General features: G+C 35.8%; 2 protein-coding genes across 6 annotated transcripts in view; both read right to left on the minus strand.

The window, feature by feature from the left end:
• The window catches only part of LOC135694701 (inactive tyrosine-protein kinase transmembrane receptor ROR1), a 28499-nt gene extending 19634 nt beyond the window's left edge, over positions 1-8865 (minus strand). Inside the window, exons 1-2 of one of the 5 annotated variants that reach the window (XM_065213535.2) lie at positions 8466-8865; positions 7752-7818 (exon numbers count right to left, since the gene is read on the minus strand). In XM_065213535.2, coding sequence (XP_065069607.2) covers positions 7752-7818; positions 8466-8502 — 104 coding nt within the window. In that variant the 5' untranslated portion in view covers positions 8503-8865. The remainder of the gene's footprint in view (positions 1-7751; positions 7819-8465) is intronic. The other 4 variants (XM_065213534.2, XM_065213538.2, XM_089109618.1 and 1 more) reach the window with 4 other exon arrangements.
• Positions 8866-20490: 11625 nt separating this feature from the next.
• The window catches only part of LOC135694566 (succinyl-CoA:3-ketoacid coenzyme A transferase 1, mitochondrial), a 45767-nt gene continuing 39934 nt past the window's right edge, over positions 20491-26323 (minus strand). Inside the window, exon 17 of the mRNA XM_065213370.2 lies at positions 20491-22271. Within this exon, the coding sequence (XP_065069442.2) occupies positions 22128-22271 (144 nt within the window). The 3' untranslated portion in view covers positions 20491-22127. The remainder of the gene's footprint in view (positions 22272-26323) is intronic.

A 26323-nucleotide genomic window follows, 5' to 3' on the forward strand; every position in this document is an offset into this window, starting at 1 on the left:
CGTCCGTCTTCAACTATAAATCGTCTAAACGCAAAGTCGTTCAGATGACAAAACAACTGTCTTTTACCCCATAATAGGATGTTGTGTTTGCTTCATTGGTAGATTCTGTCAGGCCTGTCAGGTACTTTAATGTTTTGGATACTTGGAACGATTTAATATATTGAGAATGTCAATAGGTTTATATCATTAGATTGTATTTTTTTCTCCGATGTTATACAACTTATTCAAACCCTTCTTAAAGTGATAATCAAATGCCACAGCCACTGAGACCTTTGCAATAACCTTCAATTTATTTGGCAATACAGCCATTCGTATGTTTTTCTTCTCAAGAAAGAGCTGCCTGCCAGCATAGAAGGGATGCAAAGATACTATTTGTCGAACAAATACAACAAAGATCTCTCTCAGGTTAGTGCTAGTATTGATACTTGATATCTAACGAGCCTGGGCTCTAGCACAAGAGAACAGTGAAATGGAGACTACGTATCAGTTACGAGGTTTGTTTTGACATGGTTCCTTGCTATATCAAATGGAACAAATCGTTTTTTGCGTTAGCTAGCATTTGCTTATCGATTTCAAGACGTTTTTGTGCGTTTTTAGTGGTGCAAAATCTTACGAAACCCGCTTATCTTATTTTCCAGTCTGTTTCAGTCATCGCAATTTTCTCGTTGCTGTTTACTTGCGAAAACAACTAAGCCATCCAGAAAGCGAGTTACAAATATTTACCAGGTAGTAGTTGACCGTACGTTTAGCATTTATTTAGCTTTGTGATCTTTAAGCCGTTGTATCTGCATAAAGGATAACCGCTTCGATATCTTACAGTTTGGTAGGACCAAGACAGAACCAATCACAAATAACAAATACGATCCTTTTTAATGAGAACCCAAGTCTTTTAAGGGTTTTCTGCTCATTCTCTGATTAACGGGGATGTTGCGGGACACATCTGCATTCAGGGGCGGAGCGAACATTAATCAAAACTTAAATCTAAGGACTTAGCAACTTCACATGAAGTGCTGTAGGCTATCAAATATGATTTTGAATTCGTCATTAAGGGTTACGCGGACGCACTGTCACAAAAAAAGATTTAAAATGCCCTAATTTATTATCAAATACAAAGATTATTCGAGTATTGATGTTTAACCTTTTTTGTAACTTCTCTACAAGTTATAAAAGGAGAAGAGATAAAGTACGAAATGGATCATGCTTTGGTTAGCAGGACAGTCAAATTCGTGAAAAGAGAGACTAAAGCAAAGGTACTCTGCGAAACTTGGAAACGTTGAAAAACTCAACCTACTTTACACCACTTGCAAAAAGCAGCATTCAGTTTGAGACTTTAACCTAAATGAATTAACTAAATTATTTCATAGCATGAAGCTTTCTATCTAATTTCTGAAGTTTTATACTCTGAATAGTGTCAGACGAAATGCTTAGGTATGATTCAAAATGTGTGCTTTCTTCAAAGCCATTTTTAAATTTTGTATCACAAAAAGGTTGTTTTTAAATGAATTGTGTAGGAGGATAAAAATTAAAGTGCAAAGAAAAGAGGCAAACAGTACATTGCTTTGAACATTAAAATTTTGCTAAAAGCCATACTGTGAAAATCTGCATAACGTAGACCCTATTAAAAGGGAAAGAAGTTTGACTGTCTATCTTCAACCCCGTCTATCAGTAAGCTTCTAAGGGAAAGACCTTGTTTTCATTAGAAGTCTGTCCTGCATCCGCGGGGTTGCATCTCCCTATTCGGTCCTGCATCCGCGGGGTTGCGTCTTCTTATTCGGTTAAAATATCTCAAATTTTTGCAATTCTTGTAAAACGAACCCTTCTATTTTGGAAACAAAAACTAGTGCAATGCCAAAAACATAAATTTTGAGCAATAGCAGCATAGTCAAAGTGCCACGTGGTTACCACGTGGTTGCCACGTGGTTATTTTGACATTTGCTGGCATCTTTGTTATGACAATTTCACATATGATTATGAACATCTAAGTACGTAAAAGATTTAAGCCTCATTCTTTCATACCAACTCAAAGAAATATCTGTCTGCACTTTAGATCAAGACTCAACGACACTTTCGACACTTCCACACCATTAACTAAATCTGAAGAAATTCCCTTGCTCTTTCCTTGCTTCATTATTTTGCTGCATATCAACTTTCACATGTCAGGCCAAAAAGCTTGCTCTCCACAACTTCAACCACAATCAATCGTGCTATGCTACGTTGAGTTATTCTCAGTACCAGTCTCTTTCCTCAATATAGAAATCTGAATTGTAACTTGTTTTGTAACTTGTAACTTGTATTGTAACTAGTCGGGACAGAAGAACAACTAGGCGCCACTGGAATTGGTCACACTTAGTGAATTCACTTTGGCAATGTTGAAATATTAGCGTCTCCCAATTCTTAGCTTTAGGGAAAAGCAAAAAGAAAATTCAACTTGTTAAAATCTGGTAGGCAAAAAATTCATCAAGAAAAATCAAGAATGGCCATCAAGTTGTGACCTAAAAAAAACTATAGGACAAGATAGATCACATGTACGTGTGAAGAAGAAGACCGTGGAAAAACGAAATATTGGTTCCAAAGATATCGTAGGCCGGTGATCTTCACTACATTAAGAAACCACTCTACTCTCTATCTCAGACAAGCAGCGTGGCCAATGGATAAACTGAGCAGGTTTGAAGACAAGAGACCTTGGGCGAGGTTCTCAATACAACTTTTGGCTTAGAGAATGAAGTAAGTCGGTGGGGGGGGGGGGGCATTTGCCTAATGAAACCCCTCCAGCGCAACCTGCCAGGTAAGACTGTGCACGCAAACAGGAGCCTGAGCTAACCTAATTGAACAGGATATTCTAACCTCTAATGAATTCATTATCGAAAATCTGACATGCACGCTTTGATTACCCATCTCCATCTTCGTGGCTTCGAAAAGCAAATTCTCGATTTCATCATCAGTTTGCTTGGATCCATTTAATGGAGCAAAGTATCGGATAAGACTTTAAGCTCCACCATTAAGTGGTCACAGGAATACTTCGGGGCATTTGGCCTATAACCCGCCCTTATAAAGGTTTCTTGTAAGTAACCTCTTAGGAAACGAAATATGAGCAGAAGAGATGAGATTCTATGATAAGGCTCGCAAACATAGCCTTTCTATCGGACAGGACACATCTTGGTTCTCAGAGAAGGAGAAAATAGTCTAATCTAAAACAAAGAAATATCACTGGAGCTGGAGGGATAGTGGACAGTTGTCCCTGTCTCCCCCCTATGCTTATTGCAAAGGGACCCTACGCATACATTTAGGATTTCTTTCGTTTCATTATTGAGCAGGGGGTTGTAAAGTTTTTTTAGCAGCTATGTTATTGACAATTGTCTTTATCCTCAAGGACCGAAAACACATCCACGATGAAGCAGTAATAAAATTCAAATCTTTCTGTCATAAAAACCCGATCATTAATAAATTAAAGTGTTCTGTCCTGTTTTGCGTCAAGAAGCTCGGGGAGTTTCCGAGAAGCAGTTATTTTATAGAATTCAATATAGATTTGTGAATTTAGAACTAGTTAAAAACTGTTAGTTTTAAAGTTTATTGTAAACCAGAATTGTTGAAATCCAACAATTAACAAGTTTGCAATGAAGATAATGAGAAATGACATTTTTGCAATTCTCTTATTAATGGTCTGAAAGTTTAAAAACTATAGAAAAAATTTCATATAATTCTGATAAGCTAGCGAGTATTTAAATCGAAAGCAAACCAATTAAAAAGGAAATTCTATAAATCTCTATAACAATGATGATTCTATGAATCTTATACTTGTTAAAAGGCAAATAAATCGTTTCCAAATTTTGAAATACTACAAAAAAGGGTCCTATTCTATAAAGCTACTGAATAAAGAAAAAAATTTTGAAATAAAAAATCCTAGGAACATCTAAACAAAGTTAAAATTACGACTTATAATTTCAATTTTATTCTCCACATTTCATTATTCTCTATTTTACAATTATATACGATTTATGATATGATGGGAACGGAATACTTGATATAATATGGTCCCAAGGTTTCCAATCTTTGAAAAATCAAAACATAGGGAACGTAAACAAGATTGTGACTCTTTTATCCAAAAATCAAGTTTTAGTGGTACTCACTGACAGCAAAAAGCACTGTGTTTTCAAAAGATGACTACCGTAGGTAGGCTTTGGAAAAATATCTCGGGTCTTAGAATTACAAAAGGAAATGGTCTTAATGTAATCAAGTGGCGAGATGTATCTGAAGGCGCATGACTCATGTTTGGATGAAATCCATCCCAAAATCAATGTGACACTTACAAGCCACAGGGGATCAATACAATCAAGCCTAGTGTCGTCTCGAAGGCCGTGTAATGAAATTTCTAAAGGCTTCTGCATATTGTGCATTCATGTTATCTATTCAGCGACATAAAAATAAATCGCCTCCCCTCCCTCTCTAGCTGGGAAGATCCTATAGCAATTGCTGTCCTTAAGATAAACAGCCTACATTCTCAGTAGATATGTCATCTTCTTTCACTGCGTAAACTTCTAGTCCCATGACTAGTGTGGACCATAGATTGGAACTTGTCACATTTCTATTTTGGAGGCTCGAAAACCACCGCCTTTAGCCTCAGAAGTCTGAAAGCGTAGCTTGTTAGCACAAGAAATTCTTTTCAATGTCACCTCAGCTGGGGGGCGAGAGCTGTTAACCACGGCTTGGACACTTGCAGTGATCTTGGCCTTGACGTAACCATTGGGAATTATGGAATTACAAGTAAGCGAACGAACAAAGCAAGCATTCTTTGATTAAGCTACTAATCATAATCATAATTTATAAATTAATGATTATTATATAAACGTATTTTCTTACTTATACATCTTTTTCAGAAAGGAATGAAAGATACCCTGTTTTCAGAGCTGATGCCCTGTCACTCCATTCACTGATTGGTTCTCGTCAACAATAGGTTCTGTCGCACTTTCAGAATGGAAGAAATAAACTAGAAGGGTTCGGTAGAATCACGAGAGAAATGATTAGGCGGTATTTTGCTTAATTTTGGTAAGTTCCCTCGCACGCCACACTCACACAAACTTCGAGGTGCAAGTCACTCCATTGAAATCTCGTACAACTTTGGTGGAAATTCTATTGTTTTATCCTTTGAAATCCTTTGTTTTGGTTGCAACCCTAAACACTCTGTTATTATAAAAACTAGTAAATTTAAATTTAAGGCTGACTGTTCTCATTTTTTTCGAAAATCTGAGGCTGGATTGTTCACAATTTGTTTTTAATTCGATAGGGTGTAAGCAGTGCGATTGCTAGCTTTCTCGCTCTAAAGAGGTGTTCAGGCCTCATTTGCCAACAAAGTGAGTGAGACAACCTTCATTTGCCGAAAAGTTTGAATATTCATCGAAAAAGCACTCACATATGTCTAAAAACCCTCGTTTTTGAGAAAAAACGTTGCTGAAAATTTCATTTTACACTAGCTCAGCCTCAGCTTGTTTTTAATGTTTTCTTCCATTTTGACCAATTTTGAGGCTTGTGTCTTTGTGAAATTGCTCTTATAAAAATAAGTTTAAGTTATTTGCAAAAGTCGCCCCTCGACAAGCTTTTATTGAAGGGCCAATGAGTCGTATCCACTGTTTCTTGCCTTAGGCCATAGTTACAGCGTCATTGCTCTCAAGCCAATCTGTAATTCACCTAAATGTGAACTTAGGTGCTCCTCTGAATTAGCTCTGTGCCTATTTGCTCGCCATTGATAAAAGATAACGCAGTAAACATGAATTTAATGCACTGACCTCCTTGCATTTTAGTCTGTCACGTTCACTACACGTTGACTGTTAGCAAGGAAATAACTTAGTTGCAATGCACGATGCATCTTTTCACTGCCTTCTGCAAACAGTTAAGAAGATATCGTCAAAAGCTATCTTTAGTTACAGGAAGCCAAACAGACAAAAAAATCAAACATGGAGTCTCTGTTTGCATCCGTTGATAATGGAAGCGAATATCAATTGCCACTGCCATAAAAGTTTAGAAAACTTAAAAAATATGATGTATTTTACTTCGAAACGTAACTATTGCCAACAGCAAACGTCAGTGCATGGGAGAGAAGGTCCTGCGAAGGGGATAGAAGTTGTAGCTGTCCCAAACATCTTACAAAAATTTTACATTTCTCCTATCGTCCTTTTTCTCTAAGGCATCACATTTCGGAACGCCCTGCGGACTCAGTCCGCAAATTATTGCAACCAGTCGGTGAACCATTGGTCTACACAGTCTGCAAATTTGATACCAAACCCCCCTCCCATTTGCTACAGTTACCAACGGTCAGAATTCCTGCTATCGACAATGGCCTCCTTCCGGAAGGTTGCTATTTCAATTCCGCTTTTTAAAGCTAGGAGTCCTAAACTTTCAAGTTTACTTTTACCCGAAATATTGTTGTAACATAAAGAATTGCACAGCCACCAGCTTAAATGTCATTGTCGTGACGTTGGCCTGTCGTCGACCAAAATATTCGTCAAGTCATCTTCTAACCCAACTCTTTAAACCCTTGAACTTTTCAACAGCAATGAAACTTGCCAGGACAACTTTTCGGATAGAAGCTTGAGTCCATTTAGGTGAAACAAAAAGCTATACAGCTAATTTTACTAAATTTTCTGCTTTTTATTCTCCATGCTTGTCTTTGAGTCTTGCTGCTATGTCACAAGCACTGGGCCGTTGGAGACAAGCAAAATATGCTCCAAACTTTATAAGGGAAGGGACTGGTGAAATACTCAAAATTGATACTATACATCAAAACATATAGACCTGAACAATGGCCTAGCAACCTGAACAAGCGTGAAGTCAGTATGTTCTATTGGCTTCCAAATATGTTATCGCTGTACAGATGGCAATCCTAAATAGTCGTTGATTGAAATGAAATCCAGTTTTTTGCTCCCTTACATGTTTTCCTGAAAATTTTTGCCATATAAAGCATTTCTGACCGTCTTTTAGGAAAGTGATGGTGTAAGTTTGATTTGTATAGCAGGAGATCGAGAAACGAGTCAAACACCGATAAAATGGTATATTTAAAGAAAGTCCTGATCATCATTTCGTTTTTAAACCTTATTTTTATAATATTTATTTATCGGCACTATTTCGACAGATCTGGGAACATTGGTAATAAACGAAGATCATAACATTATTTCAAGATGAGCACGATAAGTGCAAAGGGTATAAAACCAAAGAATGATGGGTTCTTCCAGCCCAACTGTGATATTGCAGATCTGGTTGCAAAAGGGTTTTTTCCGCGTAATACTTTATCGCGACAATGGAATGAGTACATTACCAAGCATCGGACATGATTTCTGGCAGGACGTAAACAATTTGCTTTTAAATTATCTATATCTTTAAGCATGTTTGATGAAACTGGCAGTAACACAATAACATTGACAAGCTTTAGCAATTTCAGCGTTATTCAGAGACAAGAATAGCTCGAGCGCAGGATGCTATTACACGGGATTTCACGATGACGCTTGCGCTTAATACGGCACCGCAGCCCTTGAATGTTATTGAAAATCAATTTAAGGAGACCGCATGAAACTCATGTATCTGATCAAAATCCAATTACATTAACGACCGTTTATGGTATCCCCATTTGGGCATTTGTGACATTGGAACACTTAGCAATGTTTGTAAACGAACCAGAATCTGTGACAAGTTTGAATACCTATGTCGATTTAAGCCACAGTGTTTACATGCCACTTAAACTATCATCTGTGCGTAGTACTTACATTTTTCGAGTTTGTTTACCATCGGCCTTCACCATTAATGATATCCACATTAGGGTAGTCATCAGACCTAGATAAATCGAACGAAAATAGCGTTTACTCATCTGGGCAGAATTGGTTGTAACAAGACACCAAAACCTGGAGCTGTACCGACACGGACGGAGAACGCTGCATTAACTTCGTCTGTCTGGTTTCTACAAAAGCATCCAAATTCTGACAAGGCTATGACAGCTAAATAGCAATTTATTTAGGCTGAATCAATTTCACTTATATCCACAGCTTTCGCTCCTACTACTGGGCAATTAATTATGAATTGTGGTAAGATTCTGACCAAATAATAGTAATTTTGTGTTGAGATCGAATTAAATGGGCTGGCCCTAGCTACCAATATAATGACACGACCTAAATTTGGTATCTAAACCTCCCTAGAATTGATTGTTTATTTCAACAAAACGGAAAACGAATTATCAACATTCTTTAAAACCGCTAAAATTCCTGCACTGGCTTTGACAGATAACGAAGAGTGCCCAGCAAGCCCAATATGTCATAAGGTTCGTCGCTAGATTACGAACGTGTTCCTCATTTTAGCAATCTTTCTCAAAAACTTCAGCTGTTATACCAAATCTTTCAAGAGAAAATAAGAAGTTCACGATGAGTTTTCCTGTGCTGATTCCCAACTAAACATACACTTGAAATCAAAACAAAACAAGAACATACTTATAAGAAGCTCACCATAAAACGAGCATCCAGCCATGAGTATGAAGTGAAGCAAGTGGCTAGCTGTTTGTAATTTGAAACGCTCAACTGTGGATTGTTCTCTTGGTTTGCCTCAGTCCTAAATTCACATAGCTCTGTAAACAAACTTTGGCTACCTTTCGTTTTCAAACAACCGCTAAAATGACAGTGAGAGCAGAAACGCGTCGCATAAGTACACGAGCGGAAGCCTTTTGAAACAGGATTAGCAGCGGCAATTACGACAGTCTCGTTTCACACGAATAAAGGTCCGAGTGTCATTGTGGGTGCTGCTGTCTTCTCGCAATCTGCATGGGCCGATTGATTCCAACTGCGGACCAGAGCCGATAACGAGGATTTATTCTATTGTCTCTCTCCAGCGCACAATTCACCTGATTTCCATTGAAATTAAAACCCGCGTCCGGAGATCGGCCTGACAGAACCTTTCCTTCTCTTTAAATAAAATGTTTCCAGGAAAGGATGCACGTGGTTTCAAACATTCATTTTTCGGACAAAAAGTTCATATCGGATAAAGGTCCCTGTAAACCACATATTCCACATATCTCAGAAATCCGCTCTGTTCTTTTAATACGAGATTCAAATTTTCAAAGACATCTCTTTTTTACTGACATTCTGGTGAGGCTGGGCTTGTTCTAAGCGGACCTCGAAGCTCTTATGAAATGTTTTTTTAAAAAGGGGCTACAACCTTCTCATCTCTCAGGCAAGAAAAGTTTTGTAGCAAAAGAATCACCATGGAGATGAAAAAACATATATTTCAATTAAGAGGAAACAGGCATATGAGGTAGGGGCCGGGGGCTGTAGCTGGTAGGAGCTGAAAATAATGCCGATATTTGAACAACGTTTTTGAGGCTCAAAATGCCATCACTTCCAATTTTGATCGTTCTTGTAGACCCCCTTATTCATTCTTTGAGTTTTTCATTTGAAGGACATTGGAAAACTAGACGTTATTTTTAATTTGCACCCTGTGAGCTTGAACGATTTTCATACAATCTATAGGCGAGAAGCGCAACATCTGCTCCCAAGAAGGAAGAATCTGGCACAGATTTTTGAAAAGTTTTACAAAATTCAGAGATTTTGATTTCATGTCCAGGATAATAAAGGCAAAGTCACAAAAAATCAAAGTCACAAAAGACACAAAATTACTGAAGTCAGAAATGCGTTTGCCGTTCTTCAATTATTCCTAGCATACATTTTTCTATTATTTCAAAGCATATTGTGACAAAATTCACATCAATGCCTTTGAGGTTAACTTTTGCTTCAACAATGGAAATTATAAAAGCCCAAAATGGAAGCTAATCAATTTTCCAGCTGCAATATTTATTAGATAACCCAATCCCTCTAAGATAAACATTACGTTGGGTTTACTGAACATATGAGATGCGGTTTTTGAGCAGACCTGTGTTTAATAATTATTGGGATTATCTTTCGAGCGAAGTTCAGCTAGTGGTGGCAAGTGAAATATTTTGGAGGCTGTGACAGTTAGGAAACGTTATGATATAACCTTCCTTCGCCATAAACACAATTTCCACTCATTTGCCAAATTATTTTACAGGTTTTTCTCTTTGTTGCAATATTTTAGCATTACCTTACATAAGGTGGAGGGGTTCAAATTTTAGGGCGGAGGGGGCATACCCAACCCAGCCCCTAAAAGAATCCTTATATTGGTTATTTCCAAATTTGATGTCGCTTGCAAGGTTATCTTTACAGGAACATTTTCCATATTTAGTAACATCAGTGTATTTTTATTATGCTGTAAATTGTTTATTGTTTTTGTGTAATGTTTTTTTCAGTAAATTTTGCTAAGGCTTGCTTCCTCGATTAATTCAAATTGAATTCAATACCTATCTGGATTTTGATCGTAACTGTTAGGAGTACTTTACAATCTGCTTGTAAAATACTAAAGGGGTAAGGGGTATAGCATGTAGAAATATCATTTATTTGCAGTGAAAGCAGCCTGCAGTAGAAACTTTTAGGATCCGAGCTACTTTCCGCTCTAGGGAGGGGAGGTTCAATTGATTTGAAATAACTTTCACGACACTTGCACTTCCTTAGACAAAATTTATGCTATTTATTTCAGAGTGTCCATTGCCTTGAGTTATCCATAATTTAGAGGTATACCTTATTTGAATATATGAGTCATCAAAAGGCATCCTTTATTCAAAACATTTGTTATTGGGAGTTATCCATTATTAGGAGATGTACCTTTTAGCAAGGTATTTGATATTGTAAGATACCCGCTATTTAGTGATGTCTGTTATTGTAAGGTACCTGTTATTAGGAGCTGTCTGATAGTGATATATAAATATAAGTTTTTTTGCTATTGGAGGTGTTCGTTATCACGAGATGACCATTATTGTAAAATATTTGTCATCGGACGGTGTCAATTGTTGTAAAATAAAGTGCGGCATGTGTTACATTAATCAAGTAATGTAAAATGGTTTTACCTTGCTTTAAAAACTGGCAAACTTTCCTGCCAGAAAATCTTCCATGAGATATCTAACCTAGTTTGTTTTTCAGAAACAACTAGTATATCGCTTAATGCCCATTTAAGATGACGTCGAAAATTAGTGGTTGGTATTAGAATTAGCGGAGTTTTTTGACGCTTTATGATTTGAAAAACAGATACAAAAATAAGGCTCCTCTCGTTACTACAGATAGAGGTCATAATAAATTTACCAAAAAAGGAAATATAATCTATCTTCCTTATCAAAATAGGAAATTTTTATGAATTTAACATTAAACTTAAAGATATAAAGTAATTGTGTTGGCAGGATTGCGATAAAAGTTCATGTAAAGTTTAAATCTGGATTATTAGTATATGAGTATTAGTGGTTTGAAATAAATATTATTTATATTGATGAATGTGTTTTTATTTTAAAAAACAGAATTTTCTGGTAATGCAATCATAGACGGATCAAAATAATTGACAGAAAAAGAAATAAAAATTTCCAAGACTTTTACTTTTGATACAAACATATTTCAAGCTAAAGTATTTATGAACAGATTCTAAACAGTTTGTACTTGAATATTGATGTCGGTTTATGCCTTGTGTGCTTGGAAACTGAATTTAGTTCGCTTCGAGTTAAAAAGGATATTGTCAGAACCCGTACAAGAAGTCAGCCACATTTTGTACAAAAGAAATGAATAGTAACTAACGCTAAACCCTTTTTACTCCAAATGTTTCAAAATATTTCATTTTGCCTTCTTACCCGTATAAAAAATATCGAATAATAACAATTCATTTTCGAAAAACAGACTCAGTTCGTTGAGTTTTGCTATAAACTTTGCTGTAAATTTTTTAGGCCTTCGTTAAAAATTCTCTTTTCATAGAAAACGTGAGTAATTTCCACAAGAGATAACAAAATGAGAGCATTGATCCAAAACATATGGGATATAGAGAGAGGTTAGCTAGATGATGCAATATGCTGCCCACTCTCAAATTAGCCATCCCCCCCAGGCGCTTATAGATTTAGGGACCTTTTACATGGTCACTAGTATCAAGGGGGTCTTATTTGAGAGGGGGGACTATACAACAAACCTACAAGTTGTCATACAAATAGGTTAATGATACTTAAAAATGGCTTTGAAAAAGGCAAACATTTGAGTATACTAAAGCTTTTTATCTAACAATCTTCAGAGTATAAAACGTCAGAACATAGATCGAAAACTCTACGTTATATAAACAAAGTTATGAATCGAAATAGGTCAATCAGAAAAGCGAGTACATGACTGTTGAGGTTGCAGTGCCGCTTGTCTTTTGAGAATGTTACCAATGGGGTCCGTAAGTGAAAACAAACTCCTTCTGTCTACGCAATAGTGGTTTTTTCATGCCTATGTAGATAGATTCCAAAACTGCTAGATGGAACGACGATCGAGCTTTACCAATAATCCGAAACATGTCGCCATTATTTTTTTGCACAAATATATAGTTTATAATTTTTTGCAAAAATGTATAGTTTTTAATTTTTTGCATAAATATAAAGTTTATAGTTTTTTGCACAAATAGGTTGTTTTGTAGTTTTTTCAAGATATCAAAGAAAAATTTAAACCAAAGAACAAAAGTTATTTTCATTGCCTTGGTGGTTTTTTGTCAATGCTTCCTTTTTTTGTTAAATGTACTAAAATGGTGTATCATTCTGTCGCATCTCGATTCAATCCTCGTGGAGGCTTGATGATTAAATACAGTATACTAACGATTAAATACAAAACATTGACATTTTAAAGTAGAGGATTACTTGAGGGTTGAGGAATATTAAAAACTTTTATTTCCAGGGTGGGGGCTTATGCGAGAGGGACTATTTGAGTGAGCCAACTTGAGCATTTACACTGAAAGAAATTTCGCTTTTAATTTGAGGATAGGACGAATAAAAATTCCAACAACATTACTTTTAATACTTTCATGAGACAATCATGCAGTGAGCAATTGAGTGTAAGTTTTGTGGATAGAAAATAGCATTTGCATGTAAAATAAATTTTGAGTTTATGAGAGGTTTCAGAAAAGATGGAACAAATTGTTTTAATGAATCGTGTTGTTGCATGTTTTAATGAATTTTTAATAACCTTAGATAATATACCTTTAGCAAAGTTTTCTGCTGAATAATGTACTTCCATTTAATGAAGCAAGTGATATTTTACATTCAATGTTTTTTTGCATTCGCAAAATACTGCCGTTGTTGCTGTTTATTTTGTGTTGGCTTTATTGTTGTTCCTGCTTACGTTTCTTGTTGTTGTTGCTGTATCTCAATTTTCGCACTATTTGCAACAACGGACAATGAAGCCAAGTGTTTTAGTTTCTTTTTATCTTGCGTTCTTATCCGAGTTTTTTATCATTTTTACCATGACATCACGTTTATTTCATTTAGCTAATTTCATTCATCTAATCCAAGATTTTCCTTTCATACAGTCAACTGTTAGTCCTTCTGTGTTATTTTTGGCCTAACGATCAATCATGGCAACTGCTGAATATAGGGGGGAGGGGGCGCATAAAGCAAGGAGCAAGGTTGTTGGTGAAAGATTTGAATTTGATTTGGAATGAGGAGAACGACAATTTCTGAGGAATGAAAATAGCTGGAGGGTTATTATTAAGGATGAATCGCAGCTTTACGACTACCAATTGGCAAGCTAAATAATTGAATACCCGGAAAGAGCAAAACTTGCATGGGGTCACTGCTGCACAAATGTGCCCCAAAAAGGGTGCTTTAGAAAAAAATTACAATGGTTATCTTTTTGTCGGAATCGGTCTAAAGCCTTCTCGGGGGTAGGCTAAGAAAATTTCAAATTTTTATCTTATATCATAAGTTAATTTGAGTATTTCAATATCTTTGTATTTATCCCATTTAATCCCTTAAAAACTTATATTATGATGACTTCGGTGTGTCAAAGCAGTGTCTTTGAAAATATCGTTTTACTAATCGGCAACTTCTGTAGCAAAAAGTGGCCAAACAAAGGAAGAATTAACCAGACTTAAATCCAAAGGACCAAGTCAAAGTCAATGCAGTACAGTCGTGGTGACTTCTGGGTTGAACAAAAAGATTTGTTTGCTGCTTCCGTTATCATAAAGCATTTCAATTAAATTTCAAGCCAACGACAAATTTAGTTAGACTAACAGCTTAAATGAAATATGATTAAGAGAAACAACGGAAAAGATCCAGAATAAAGCAACGCAAGTTAGCAACTAAAATTTTTGGCGTTTAATTTGATTTGGCTTTGACCCTAACTGGACGCTAGGCAAAGATAAAAGTTGTTGACAAAGACAATAACAAGTTTATAAAGTTTTAAAAATATATCTAGAAATTAACTTTCTTTTATATTAATATGAGATTTAGAATTGAGATATAACCCTATATTTGTATTTCATCATATTAAACTGCTTGATACAACCAGTACTATTATCGTTGATTGATGTTGCCTCCCATTACCAAGGATCAGCAAATAATCCATTGTGAAGATCATTACTAGTTGAAAAGCCTCAATAAGCAAGGTTTTAATAATGGTGGTCACCGATTTTTGACTTTTGATTTTCATCATCATCATTCTTTAATTCAATTTCAAGTGAAGGAGCTACCAGGTATTGCATCGGTAGAGATGAATTTAAACTATAGTATAATTTAATATGAGTAAACTTTCTTTTTCTAATTCGAAATTTTACCGTTATGGTTACTGTATGGGTAAAATGCCGATTTGTGTTAACCTTCAGTTTGAAGCTCGAATATGAAGTAAGGCATTCACCGTTTAAGTTAACTTAGGCTTGCTTTGAAGACATTTGCAGTATTGATCTTCTATCTTTTACAATTCAAATATAAAGCAATAAATGTTCTTGAACAATAATGCTCTTTTTAAAATAACATCAAATCAAAACATCCAACATGTAGCTTTTGGAAAGCACCATTTCATAAAATTGCATTTCCAGTCATTAGAGAAACAACTGTTTTGACTTTTCTGATCGATACTCATCTTCAACAAAACAAGTTAGTCCTTAATTGAAACATAATGGTTTGCAACTAACGTTTTGAGCACAGCAACGCGTTTTTTATGTAATCATTAGTGAGGGGTTTTATAACTCCTCAAGAAGTTAACAACATTTATAGAGTGTAACAGATATTAGATATGGGAACATTCGAGTGACGTCACAAGTGACGTCGAGATGACCAAAATCGACGCCAGTGCATGAACTAGGAAGCATATGCAGCAAATATTCAACTTAAATATCCACCTTGAATCTTAATTTCAAAGTTTGCCTGAATGCTTGTTTTAATTGATTGACATAGTACACCAATTTCTGGTGATTAGGACATTGAATCTAAGGTTGATCCAGTCATTTAGAGGCTTAACCTAAGCCTAACCCAAGTCTTTGTTTGTTGTCATTTTTGGAAAGTTTGTCACGTGGGATAGAGCCGATGTGCCATAAGCAAAGTGGAGCTGTCCCAAATGCAAAATTCCTGCGGGCCTATGATATTCAAGACCAATGGATTGTTAGACAGTTGAAACTTTGCATTGAAGGCATTCTCAATGATGTTACATTTAAATTGAAATGTTTCATTGTCTAAACTAGCTTTTAAATGGATTTTCACTTTAAGGCTTCATATTTAAAAAAACACAAGACAAATATTTTATGCTAGCGAACTCATGTTAATTTTTAATGAGACTCTAAGTTTTCTGATACGAAACATGCAAAGTTCCTGTTGCATGTTCCGGTTACAATTAGTTCTGTAATTCATGATATGCAAGTTTTATAGCTATCTGGCTGCATTTCGCTTAAGCCTTCTCTCCTTGCTTGTTATTCACCTGTCATATGTAGCTTGAAAAGCGATGTAGATCTTTGGATATAGCAAATACAGTTAAGTAAAGCAGTTTACAGTACCTGAGATCTTTTGCACAAAAATGTTCCATTAGCATTGAAATAAGCATTCCCTCTTAAACAATAATGTATAATCATGTTTAATGGTGTCAGGTAACAGAATGCTGGTCAAATTGAGTTGCTAACAATCATGAAAGATAATATGTGTTCTCGGACGCTATTATTTGAATCCAAGCATAATCTCCAAATGAAAATTATTGAATGTGTGATTAGAAGTGCAAACAAAGAGACAGGAGCTTGTTTGTTTCTACGTAGTGATGGAATTTTCTTGGATTTGGCCCCTAAGCCATCTGTAAAGTCTGAATGTTTGATAATTCTACTTAGATCACTGGGGCATTTTTAAGTCCAAAATTGAAAAGTTGTTAGAATGTGGCTAGATTATATTACAACGTGACGTGAGCAAATGGCCAGCTGTCTGCTTGAAACAAACTGACATCCTTCAAATACTGTATTTTATTTAAATAAATTAAAAAACTCATTGCACTCGGTACATCATATTTTATTAAAAATGTTCTTATCTGTTATATGTAACTTACGAAAGTACTTGCAAACGATCCTATCTCAATCAACTTATGGAAAACTTCTAAAATTTCGTATTAATTCAGTTATATAGACATAAAAGCATTTTATCATCTAAAAGGGTGCTGGATAAAAAATTTCATTTGTGATTTCAAAAAAACTGAAAAACAGGTCGCTCATTGTCTTACTTTTGTAATTGAAATGTCATAGAAATCCAATATAGCAAACTCTTTTTATCCAAACTCTTAATTCTGTGAAACTCTGCAATATCATGTCTAAAAATGGTTAAAGTCCTCTCCCATGCCAAGAGGTATTGACAAATGAATATCCATGTAATGCCTGCCAGTTTTAAATGCTACATCCCAGAACCCTTAGTTAAAATAGCAATGCTTTTTGAAATCTTGCTTTTTAAGAGCACAGGCATGCATTTCCTTGCAGATTATTTTCCATCAATACGTGGCAGCTTTCTTATCTGTTCTATCCTGTTTTGATTCTGTTGCATCACCTAAACTGAAACACTAACTAACATAAATGTCCTGTTTTTCCTTTTGCAAATGATTTGATGTAGCTGTGAATGCAATGCGCAGGACAGTGCAAATGAACATAAGAATTTGTTACAGAAACTGCGGCTTTGCCTTAACACCCTGCGAGATTTCATCTTCCCACAACGCTTAAACTAATTGCAGATAAACTGAGGGAAGACAGAAATATTTTCACGACTTGCATGAATAAAAGGGTGGAAGGGAGTATTCTTCTCTAGGAAACGATGGGCGAAAGCTTAGCCATGCGGTTGCGCATCACGACATCGATCACTCATCATCCTCAAGTTTATGGCTAGATTGGAGCCTTGATAGAACCACGGTCGCCATGAACAAGAGGCCTCTATTTGGAAATGAGACTGATATCGACACATTTGCTAAATGATACCAGCTGAAAATTATATGCTGCTGCTCTTAGATTCAATAACTTTTATTCAAACATGTTAAACAGCATTTAATGTAGTTTATAATCGCTCAATAATCAGCCAATTTTCAAGAATGCATTTAATTAAAAGTATAGAAAATTGACACTTACAAGTAAATAGTAACAAGCAACAAAAAACAAGATAGAAATAGAAATATGGATATCATCAAAACGTCTTCGAGAAAAGATCGTTTTGTATTGTGTAGGGATTTATGGTACAGTTTCACCTTTTGAATATCAGCAGCCATTTTGAAATGTACTTTTCGAAACTAGAATGTTAAGGACATCTGATATAGAATTCTCCTGCAGCAGACGTCTTCGAAATGGAAAGATAATCACGTGCATTGCCTTCACTAGGAAAAAAGGCGGTATCCATTTCGGTTTTAAAATCCTAAATCTAATTTGATAAACCACATCTCTGTGGTGTTTAAGAAACTTTCCAGCTGCAATTTGTCTTACCAGCTCAAAATATCCATTAGACTGGCCCGGGGATGTCTTAAACACGAGAGTCAAAGAAAATCAGGGGTTCTCAGTGTTAAGAAGTAGAATAGCAATGAGGAGCGCACGGCACTGAGTGAGCATTATGTGACATTACGGAATGATCCTCTGCTGACTGATTGCATTGCTTAAACATGTTTCAACTTTCAAGAAACAAAGAAATATTAGAAGTACAAAACGACCACCAAATGCAAGATCAGAAGTGCTGCTACGCTTTGACGTATTGAGAAAACCTGTGGTAGAAAACATAAGCTGCAAACCACATTAAATTACTACCAACAAACGCTGATTCGAGAGCTTTTAAGTTCTGTGTTGAAGGGAGGGGGTCAAAGAGTGCGCTTTTTAAGTCAGTATTTTCTAACAGAAGGTGCAGTGCCTGCTTTTCCAGTCGGTGTCCTGCTATAAGCAACTTTCATAAAATTGTTTGAAATATGTTGCATTTAATATTTTTGTATAGTAATAGTCTAGTTTTGCTTGGTAATAGTTTAGTTTTGATACTTTATGAGGCTTCCTGTTGGCCTAAGTTCAATATTAAAAGCAAGTTGGCCTACAACGTAATATCACGCCAAAAAGCAAAACAACGACGCAACCACATGCTCAGAGGCCCAGAGGGGTCACTTGGGCTTTTTATAAACAGGGGGATCCATCCAGCAAATATGGGTAAGCATTTTCCTTAAGACCTGTTAATTTTGGGTACCTGATTTAACAATATGAGCCTCCTGATACCTATGGATCAAACTGCCATATAACAATATCAAAAACAGGAATATAAGAACAGATGTGCTGAATTTTGATAATTGCGGATGGACCTTCCCGTATGTAACAATTTTGGGTGACTCCCATGGGCTCAGAGGTACTGCGCAGCGTCTATGATCTTTCTAAAAATATCTTTAAAAACATGAATTGAGAAAGTCTTTTTTACATTTTAAGCATTCTATACCATAGTTGATATGGAGAGTTTCCCTATATTGACCATGTCTTCACATACCTTTGGTGCAAATAAGTTGCATATCATCTACGCAATGAAACAGTTTTGAAAAAGTACGTGCCTATGTTTTTAAAGATGTGCGATCACCCAACTTTGCAGGACCAGAACCTTGTAAGTTATCTTTAACAGGTTGGTAGCTTCTGTTAGAAATGTAGAAATCTGCTGAAGACCAAATTGATCTTGAAAAACATAATCATATATACCTCCTTCAATTGAGACTATGGACAAATGAGATAGGGAGTATTTTAAAGTTGAACGGGTTATGTATAGGTTGAGAGGGCGACTGTGGCTCAGAATAATGTGCTCCTCTATGCCCTTGGGACCTTAAGTGAAACATGCTGATTCTGTAGCTATTTTCTATAGTAAGCAGACAGTCGAATGTATAGAAAACATATAAGGTTTATTCTTTAAAAATGCTCATAGGCCAAACGTGAGCCAACAAATGCAATCCAAATCTCATTTCCTTTAGTTAAGAGATCCAGCCCACGTTTCATTAAAACGGGTGGCACAAATTAATTCATTTAAGAAACATATTGACTCGTCTGGCCTTCAAAGTATAGAATGAATCCAATTAAAAAAGAAAGAATGAAAATACACAATCGAGGATTACACAAAACTTAGATCCAAGATTTTGTAGGATTGGAGCTCATGAAATTTTGATTTAGAAACGTACACAATTATGTGGAGATTTCCAGGAATCTGAAAATTTAATAAAAAATAAAAAAACCAGGGTAAAAAAACTCTGTTGGTCAGATGATTCATAAACGGAATTTAGAAACATCAGAAAAGGTTATAAAGAGTAGCAAAGAAGAAAAAATCAACTTATTTCTGAAATACCAAAAATCAAGCTAATTAGCTAGTTAGCTAGTTGGTGCGCTCTTCTAAATAAAGTGACAACAGATTAAACTAGTAAACGTACATCAGTGAGATCTTGTTAGCTATGTTTAACTAACAAATTTCATGATCAATTGGTTAGCAAGTTAGTTTTTTAGTTAGTTAGCTAGTTAGTTAAATGGCTGCTAGCTAATTAGTAAGTAAGTTAGTTAGTTAGTTAGTTAGTTAGTTAGTTAGTTAGTTAGGTAGTTAGTCAATTAATTGGTTAGCTGGTTATTCAGCTAGCTAGCTAGCTAGCTTATTGGGTAGTTAGTTGGTTAGTCAATTAATTGGTTAGCTAGTTATTCAGCTAGTTGGTTAGTTAGTTGGTTAGTTAGTTAGTTAGTTAGTTAGTTAGTTAGCTAGTTAGTTAGTTAGTTAGTTAGGTAGTTAGTCAATTAATTGGTTAGCTGGTTATTCAGCTAGCTAGCTAGCTAGTTGGTTAGTTAGTGAGTTAGTTAGTTAGTTAGTTAGTTAGTTAGGTAAGTAGTTAGTTAGTTAGTTAGTTAGTTAGTTAGTTAGTAAGTTAGTTAGTTAGTTAGTTAGTTAGTTAGTAAGTTAGTTAGTTAGTTAGTTAGTTAGTTAGTTAGTTAGTTAGTTAGTTAGGTAGGTAGGTAGGTAGGTAGGTAGTAAGTCAATAAGTGAGATACCAAGATCGTAAGGCATTTTATAGAACGCAATGAAAAAAACTTGCAGATAGAGATTCTAGTTCAAATATCAAGGAAAATCCCAGTTTCCACTTCAAAAATGTAGAAATTTGACGTTGTAAACAAGAAAAGACACAAAAAGTATGAACGAAAAATTTAATCAATAGAAGTTTCTGTTTCATATGAACATAATGTTAGATTGATATTACAGGTTATCGACCATAAGCAGTCACCTGTCTACTTAGCTGGAAGACCAGCCCAGCTTTAGACATATGTCAGATTTCATATTTTGTGTTGAACACTTTAAGCACGTGAAAATGACAAAAATGAACATGGAGAAACCTTAATATCACATTCATATCAATAAACTCTCAACACTGATAAAGCATCACAGTTCGTAACTTAGCAACACAGGGGTTGCTTGATTGCATCGCGAAGCAATTTGTTGAGATAAGATTCTTCTCTGTAAAATACAAGCTTTTTTACATAAAAGAGATATTTCAGCCAAACTGTCACAACCAAAGCCAATTTAATCTCTGTTTTGGAGCGAAGAAATGAATATTACATTTATCACGCACATATAAAACTCCATCTCGAAACACGAAAAATAAATATTTGAACTAAAGTTCAAATCCCTCAAAATGCCACTCACTAACTATGAATTACGAAGCATCTATACAAAGCACCAAACACTGATATTGAAAAATACATAGTTTTGCCAAAGAAACATTTCATGGAGTACACAAATCCATTTAATAGCAATCGCTGCACACATGCTGTTCATAGAGGTAGAGGGTCAAGAAATATTCTAATGTATTTTTGCTAGACTTTGATTATAATAGCATAAAATATCTCAGATGAATCATTTCAAGAACAAATGGAATTGAGTGGATGTTTGTATACTGTGTTCGTTTACAAAAATTGAGTGCTAAAAGGACCACCAACCAATGCTGGGTATTACCTTCAAAACAATGCCAGGCATTGACTGGTCAATATCATGGTAAAATATTAAGAGTGATCAAAATATTGTCTGATCTCTTCTTTTCTTGTACAAAATAAGGGCGCAAACAAAACATGCATAAAGCATGTATCCTTTGCAGGGAGGATATAGGGAGTGACACCCCCTCCACCAAAATTTTTAGTGAGTTGGTCGTTAAAAACTGTAGCTGGTCAACCAAACTTTTGTCGGTAAAATCATCTATTGATAGGTGAAATAGCACCTAAATTTTTCTTTATATACAATGTCTTCGTCGGTAAATTTTACTATTTATGACCCTACACCCCCTGGTATGAATGGTCAAACTACGCCTCCGATTCTTTGCGTACCGTGAACGGTTATGCGAAGTCACATTTCTGTTACTGGCATTGATGATCTGGGTGTTTAAACTCCATGGTAAGTATATAGGTTTTATTATCTAAATAGTTTTCCATCCTTGAAGCCCATTCTTGATCTCGCAAATCTATCATGGCCTGATTGGGTTTACCAGAAGGTTTTCCCATGCATTTTGAATATAGAATTTTGCTGGGAAATCTATACAAAAAAATCTCTTAAAGGTAAAAAGCCATATAGTAATGCTAACATTCAATTTCTTAATGATATAATGCCAAAAATTCAGAATTTAACAAAGTTCAGGGTGATTTGAGGTGTAATTACGTCAGGTTTGATAAATAGTGTCACTTTGTGTCCTAAATTAAACATACGATGTCTCCTCAAACTAGATCCAAAACGTCTCATAATCTATTCACTCACTATCAAAATTTTGAGGTCAAGAATCTGCTTTTCAATACTCGATTTGTCCCATTTCCTCTAATTGATCTGCCAATCTGAACTGGCAGCCAGTCGCAACTTGGATTTCTTGGACCGTCACTCCAGGCCATAACTCCTTCAGTATCAAGCCATCGTCCGGATCAATGTCAAAAACCGCCTGCAGTTAAAACATCAAAATTAATAAGATTAGAAAGAAACATATAGGGAGGGGAACGGGAGCGAGGCGAGGATTTCATGGTTACTTTATGTATGGGAGAGAAGAATCCTTGCGTCAAACAGTAAATCAAAATTTGCAAAAAGGGTTATCTATAGTAAAACATCTCCTGTTTATTTAAACGTTTTACCTGATTCATTTTAGTATAATTTACCAAAATTTGGATCTTTTGTCGTATAGTGGAAAAATTTAAGGAAGACTCTCAGAAATTTTGCACTGAAAATTGCAATTTGAATGGAAATGTTTTTGTATGCAGTGGAGGACTCAAAAAGGCTCTTGTCTTAAGAAATTCAAATTTAATGAAAAAAAATAATCTAAAAAAGAAAATCGCTCTCTTATCACATATTGGAGGATGGATGAAGCAAACTTGGGGCTATAGACAGTACTTTTGGCACAAAAGTGCCACTACAGGCCCTGAAAGGTGACATATGAGAGATTTTATCCCTTCGGAAGAGCAGAAGGTTAGCATAAAGCATTATACATTTATTCTGAAAAAATACAGACAATTTGGCAATGCGTTTCATTCATGTAAATCCAGACATTTCATCAGAGGTCTAAAATGACTGGAATTTTTTTTGCAAAGGAAAAAGAGTCTCGGCTAGTCTAAACGAAACTAGACGTGCGAATTAACAAGACATCGACCATAATAATCATAAGACGGAGAATTTACGGTTAACACTTTGGGCTAAAATTCCCATAATGGCTGTTACTCCAAGAAGTGAAGGATTAAGACATTCCAAAGGTTTGAGATAAATAGTGTTTTGAGTGTCAGACGATTTAAAAACATTTCCGACTTGGAATGGTCCATATTAGAACACTCTTAGGTTAAGTGACTTCGATCTTAGAAGCACCATAAATATTGTGGGGATATAGTAGACACTGTAGTGCTAAACTCGAGGGTAGCGCTACACAAAGGCGCCGAAATCACACTTTTTTGGGTGAGACGAAGTTAAACTAGTGCCAATTGTTTGAATATTGAGTGAAATCTTACGGGGCATTTGACGAGCATGACGAATTGAACTCTTGCTAAACGGTTCGATTCAAAACTGTAGGACGACTGCTTATGGTCACAGACAACAGCTGACTAAATTGACCTGTTAGTAATCAAAAAGAGAAGCGCGCTGTGCCTTGAAGCTGATAGTTTGCATATAAGCATAAGAGAAAGCTTAGAGTTAAATGAAGAACTATCTTTCAATGGTCATTTTTAGTTGCCCTATCAGTCGAGGAATTAAGAGGTTTGGATTATGGCCGATCAAACTGCGCGTAACTCCAACAAACTAGAACTGCAGATAATGGAACCGGCTGATCCTTTTAGTATCCCGTGAAAGCTAATGGAATTGAGTGGAAATAGCAGGCCTTAATAGATAAAGTAGTACGAAAATATCACGTCAATAAGGCTAAATTAGCTGTAATATACCAAAACTACATACTATAGTGACCAGTTCTTATGCACGTATATAGTTAAGCTAATTTCTAACCGAAAAACTTTTTCCATACCTCGTAATCGTTTACACAGCCATGTTTTCGATGTGCAATTTCTGCCTAGTCTAGCATATTGGTGAAGCATCTAGCAGATTGCTCAATTTAGCTGATATGACTGCCGTTAGATAACCCACTCAATTCAAAAGGTAATAAGGCCTATTTAGAGTATAGCGCAGGGCCTCTGACGATCGGGGGCATGACTGCCCCATTTTCCTTTGCCCTCCCCACTTCAACTTTCCAACTTGCATCGGAGCCCATGTAGCTTCAAATCTCTCGTTACATACAGCTTTTCTGCGTTGCCCGTTGTGTCATCAAATGCGTAACGATCTCACTCTCCCAGGTATTCTTGAATTGAACTTAGACAACTTGAACTCTAAAGATCTATGTGAAAATATTCTCTTTTGTGATACCAAGTACAGTCAAATTGCAAATAAGCCAGAATTGGAAGCTACAATTTGCTATGTTTTTTCAACAAAACTACGAAATTGAGCTTTTAAATACTGTTCTTCTGTGTCATCTACTGTTCTCCTCCTTTTGACTGTGGTGTAGCATTGGAAGTGTCGTAGATAGCGAGACAAGATGACGTAATGTCCTCTCCATCCTGAAATTATGGGCTATAAAGGATAGGGGGAAGAAGAGGTGTGAGCCCACTCACGTTTTATACACTGTCAATTGGAGGGTGTCTCTGAGATCAAGATTAAGCTGTCAAGAGTCTCATATAGTAATGATATTTTAATAAGAGAAAAAATGGCCAAAAAGTTGGATTAGAGTCAGTTTCAGGAAGTGAAATCCAAAAAGTTATTCATATTTGCAAAGGCCTCTAATGCTAAGAAACAGCGCATTCCTTGCCAAACTAATTAAACCCTTCACTGAACGTCTGCAAAAGCCCTATGTTTGAACAGGTAATAGAGTTAGCAACTGCTAATAACATGTATAATCGAAGCTCAGTTATTTGCGCCCTGGATACCAGAGTCTCCATTATTTAGTCCAAGAAATATAGTAACGTTGTTTTATCTCTGTTATTTAGTCTCACTAGTCATACATTTTTTTCCACTGCAGATGTCTACAATACTTTATCCCTGGATTCATGAGGCTTTGGTAGAGAGAGTAAGTTATTTGTGAGCACTAACGACAGTAACGTCGAAGTGTGAAATCCTATACAAAAGTTCGTAATAGTTCCACCAACAGTATGTACGAAGTCAAAATAGCACAAAGTATTCGTCTTGCAGAGGCATTTTGTATTACTTAACTATAAAAGGGGCTTAAGCTGGGATGAGTTTTAATAAACAAGTAATTTTGCTTGGTTAAAAGGTAACAAGGATCTTGGAGACAGGTATACATAAAATACCAATTGGCAAAAATGGCAACATTAAAGATACAAAGTTTTTAGAGGCTTAAACCGAGGCTGCCTTACATGGTCAGTGCGAGGCTAAAAAACCATCAATGGAGGAACCGAACAAACGTAAATAAAAAAGTACTGGCATTTTCTAAGAAATCTGGAAATTCAAGCAAAATATTCGACCTGCGGATACAAAAGTAATTTAAGAAATAGATCTCTTCAAAAGATATCAATGGTTTACCTGATATTCTTTTTAACAGTTTAGAAAAGATAAAAGACTTCCTTAAATAGATAATTTTGACACTTCATTCATTTTCAATATCGTCCTGGCAATTGCCAAACCGTTTCAATTACCATTGTGGATTGAAATGATTTTCACAAATCTGGAAAAAGACTTTATTTCACGTTAGCAACGATTCATCAATGGCCACAAAAATTCAAATCAAATTCCTTTGCTGGAGTTGAATTTCACCTTTCATTGTGAAAGGCGCTCTTGCTTATTGCTAGCAAAAACAATGTGAAGAATTTTCAGCATGGATTTGAGGCTTTGCAATTGAAAATGCGCCTCGTTTTGGGATAATCTATTCGGACAAAAGGTAAGCATGTTGATCCCAAAGTAAAACATTACAGCCACGGTCTTTTTCACGTCAAAAGCATTGTAGTAACAAGCCAAACTTCAAACAGGTAGAGCTAAGCAACTTAAGATTTCCTTATTTGATGACTGGCAATTAATTCTAATCACAATTGATTAGGATGTGTCCTAGCCTGAACAGAGCCAACAGCTTATGTTTTCTTGTATTAAAGCAAAATAATACGCAAAACAGAGCACATGGCAAACACTTGGTGAAAGAACGATTTAACAAAGCGGGGAAGGGATCAAAAATAAGAGGCTGTATTGCAAGCATAAAAATGAAAACGGGGCTGGATCCTTTCTTTAATGATGTTTAATAGTGTATTGAAAGCAGGATAAAACTCCAAAATTGTGTATATTATTGGCTTGTTTAGTTCTTTAAGCTATATATTTACAAGAAATGATTGCTTTGAATGTTTCTGTTTAAGCCTAAAAATTTATTGTTAGAATTGCCTTGTAGATATGAAGTTTATTCTACGTAAGAGCTAACAATCTACAATCCTTGACAAAAGTCCTTGGAACACCCTGTGACCAATGAAAGAT

The sequence above is a fragment of the Rhopilema esculentum genome, chromosome 8 (assembly GCF_057945365.1).
Source record: "Rhopilema esculentum isolate cy_ngs chromosome 8, ASM5794536v1, whole genome shotgun sequence".
Taxonomy (NCBI): domain Eukaryota; kingdom Metazoa; phylum Cnidaria; class Scyphozoa; order Rhizostomeae; family Rhizostomatidae; genus Rhopilema; species Rhopilema esculentum.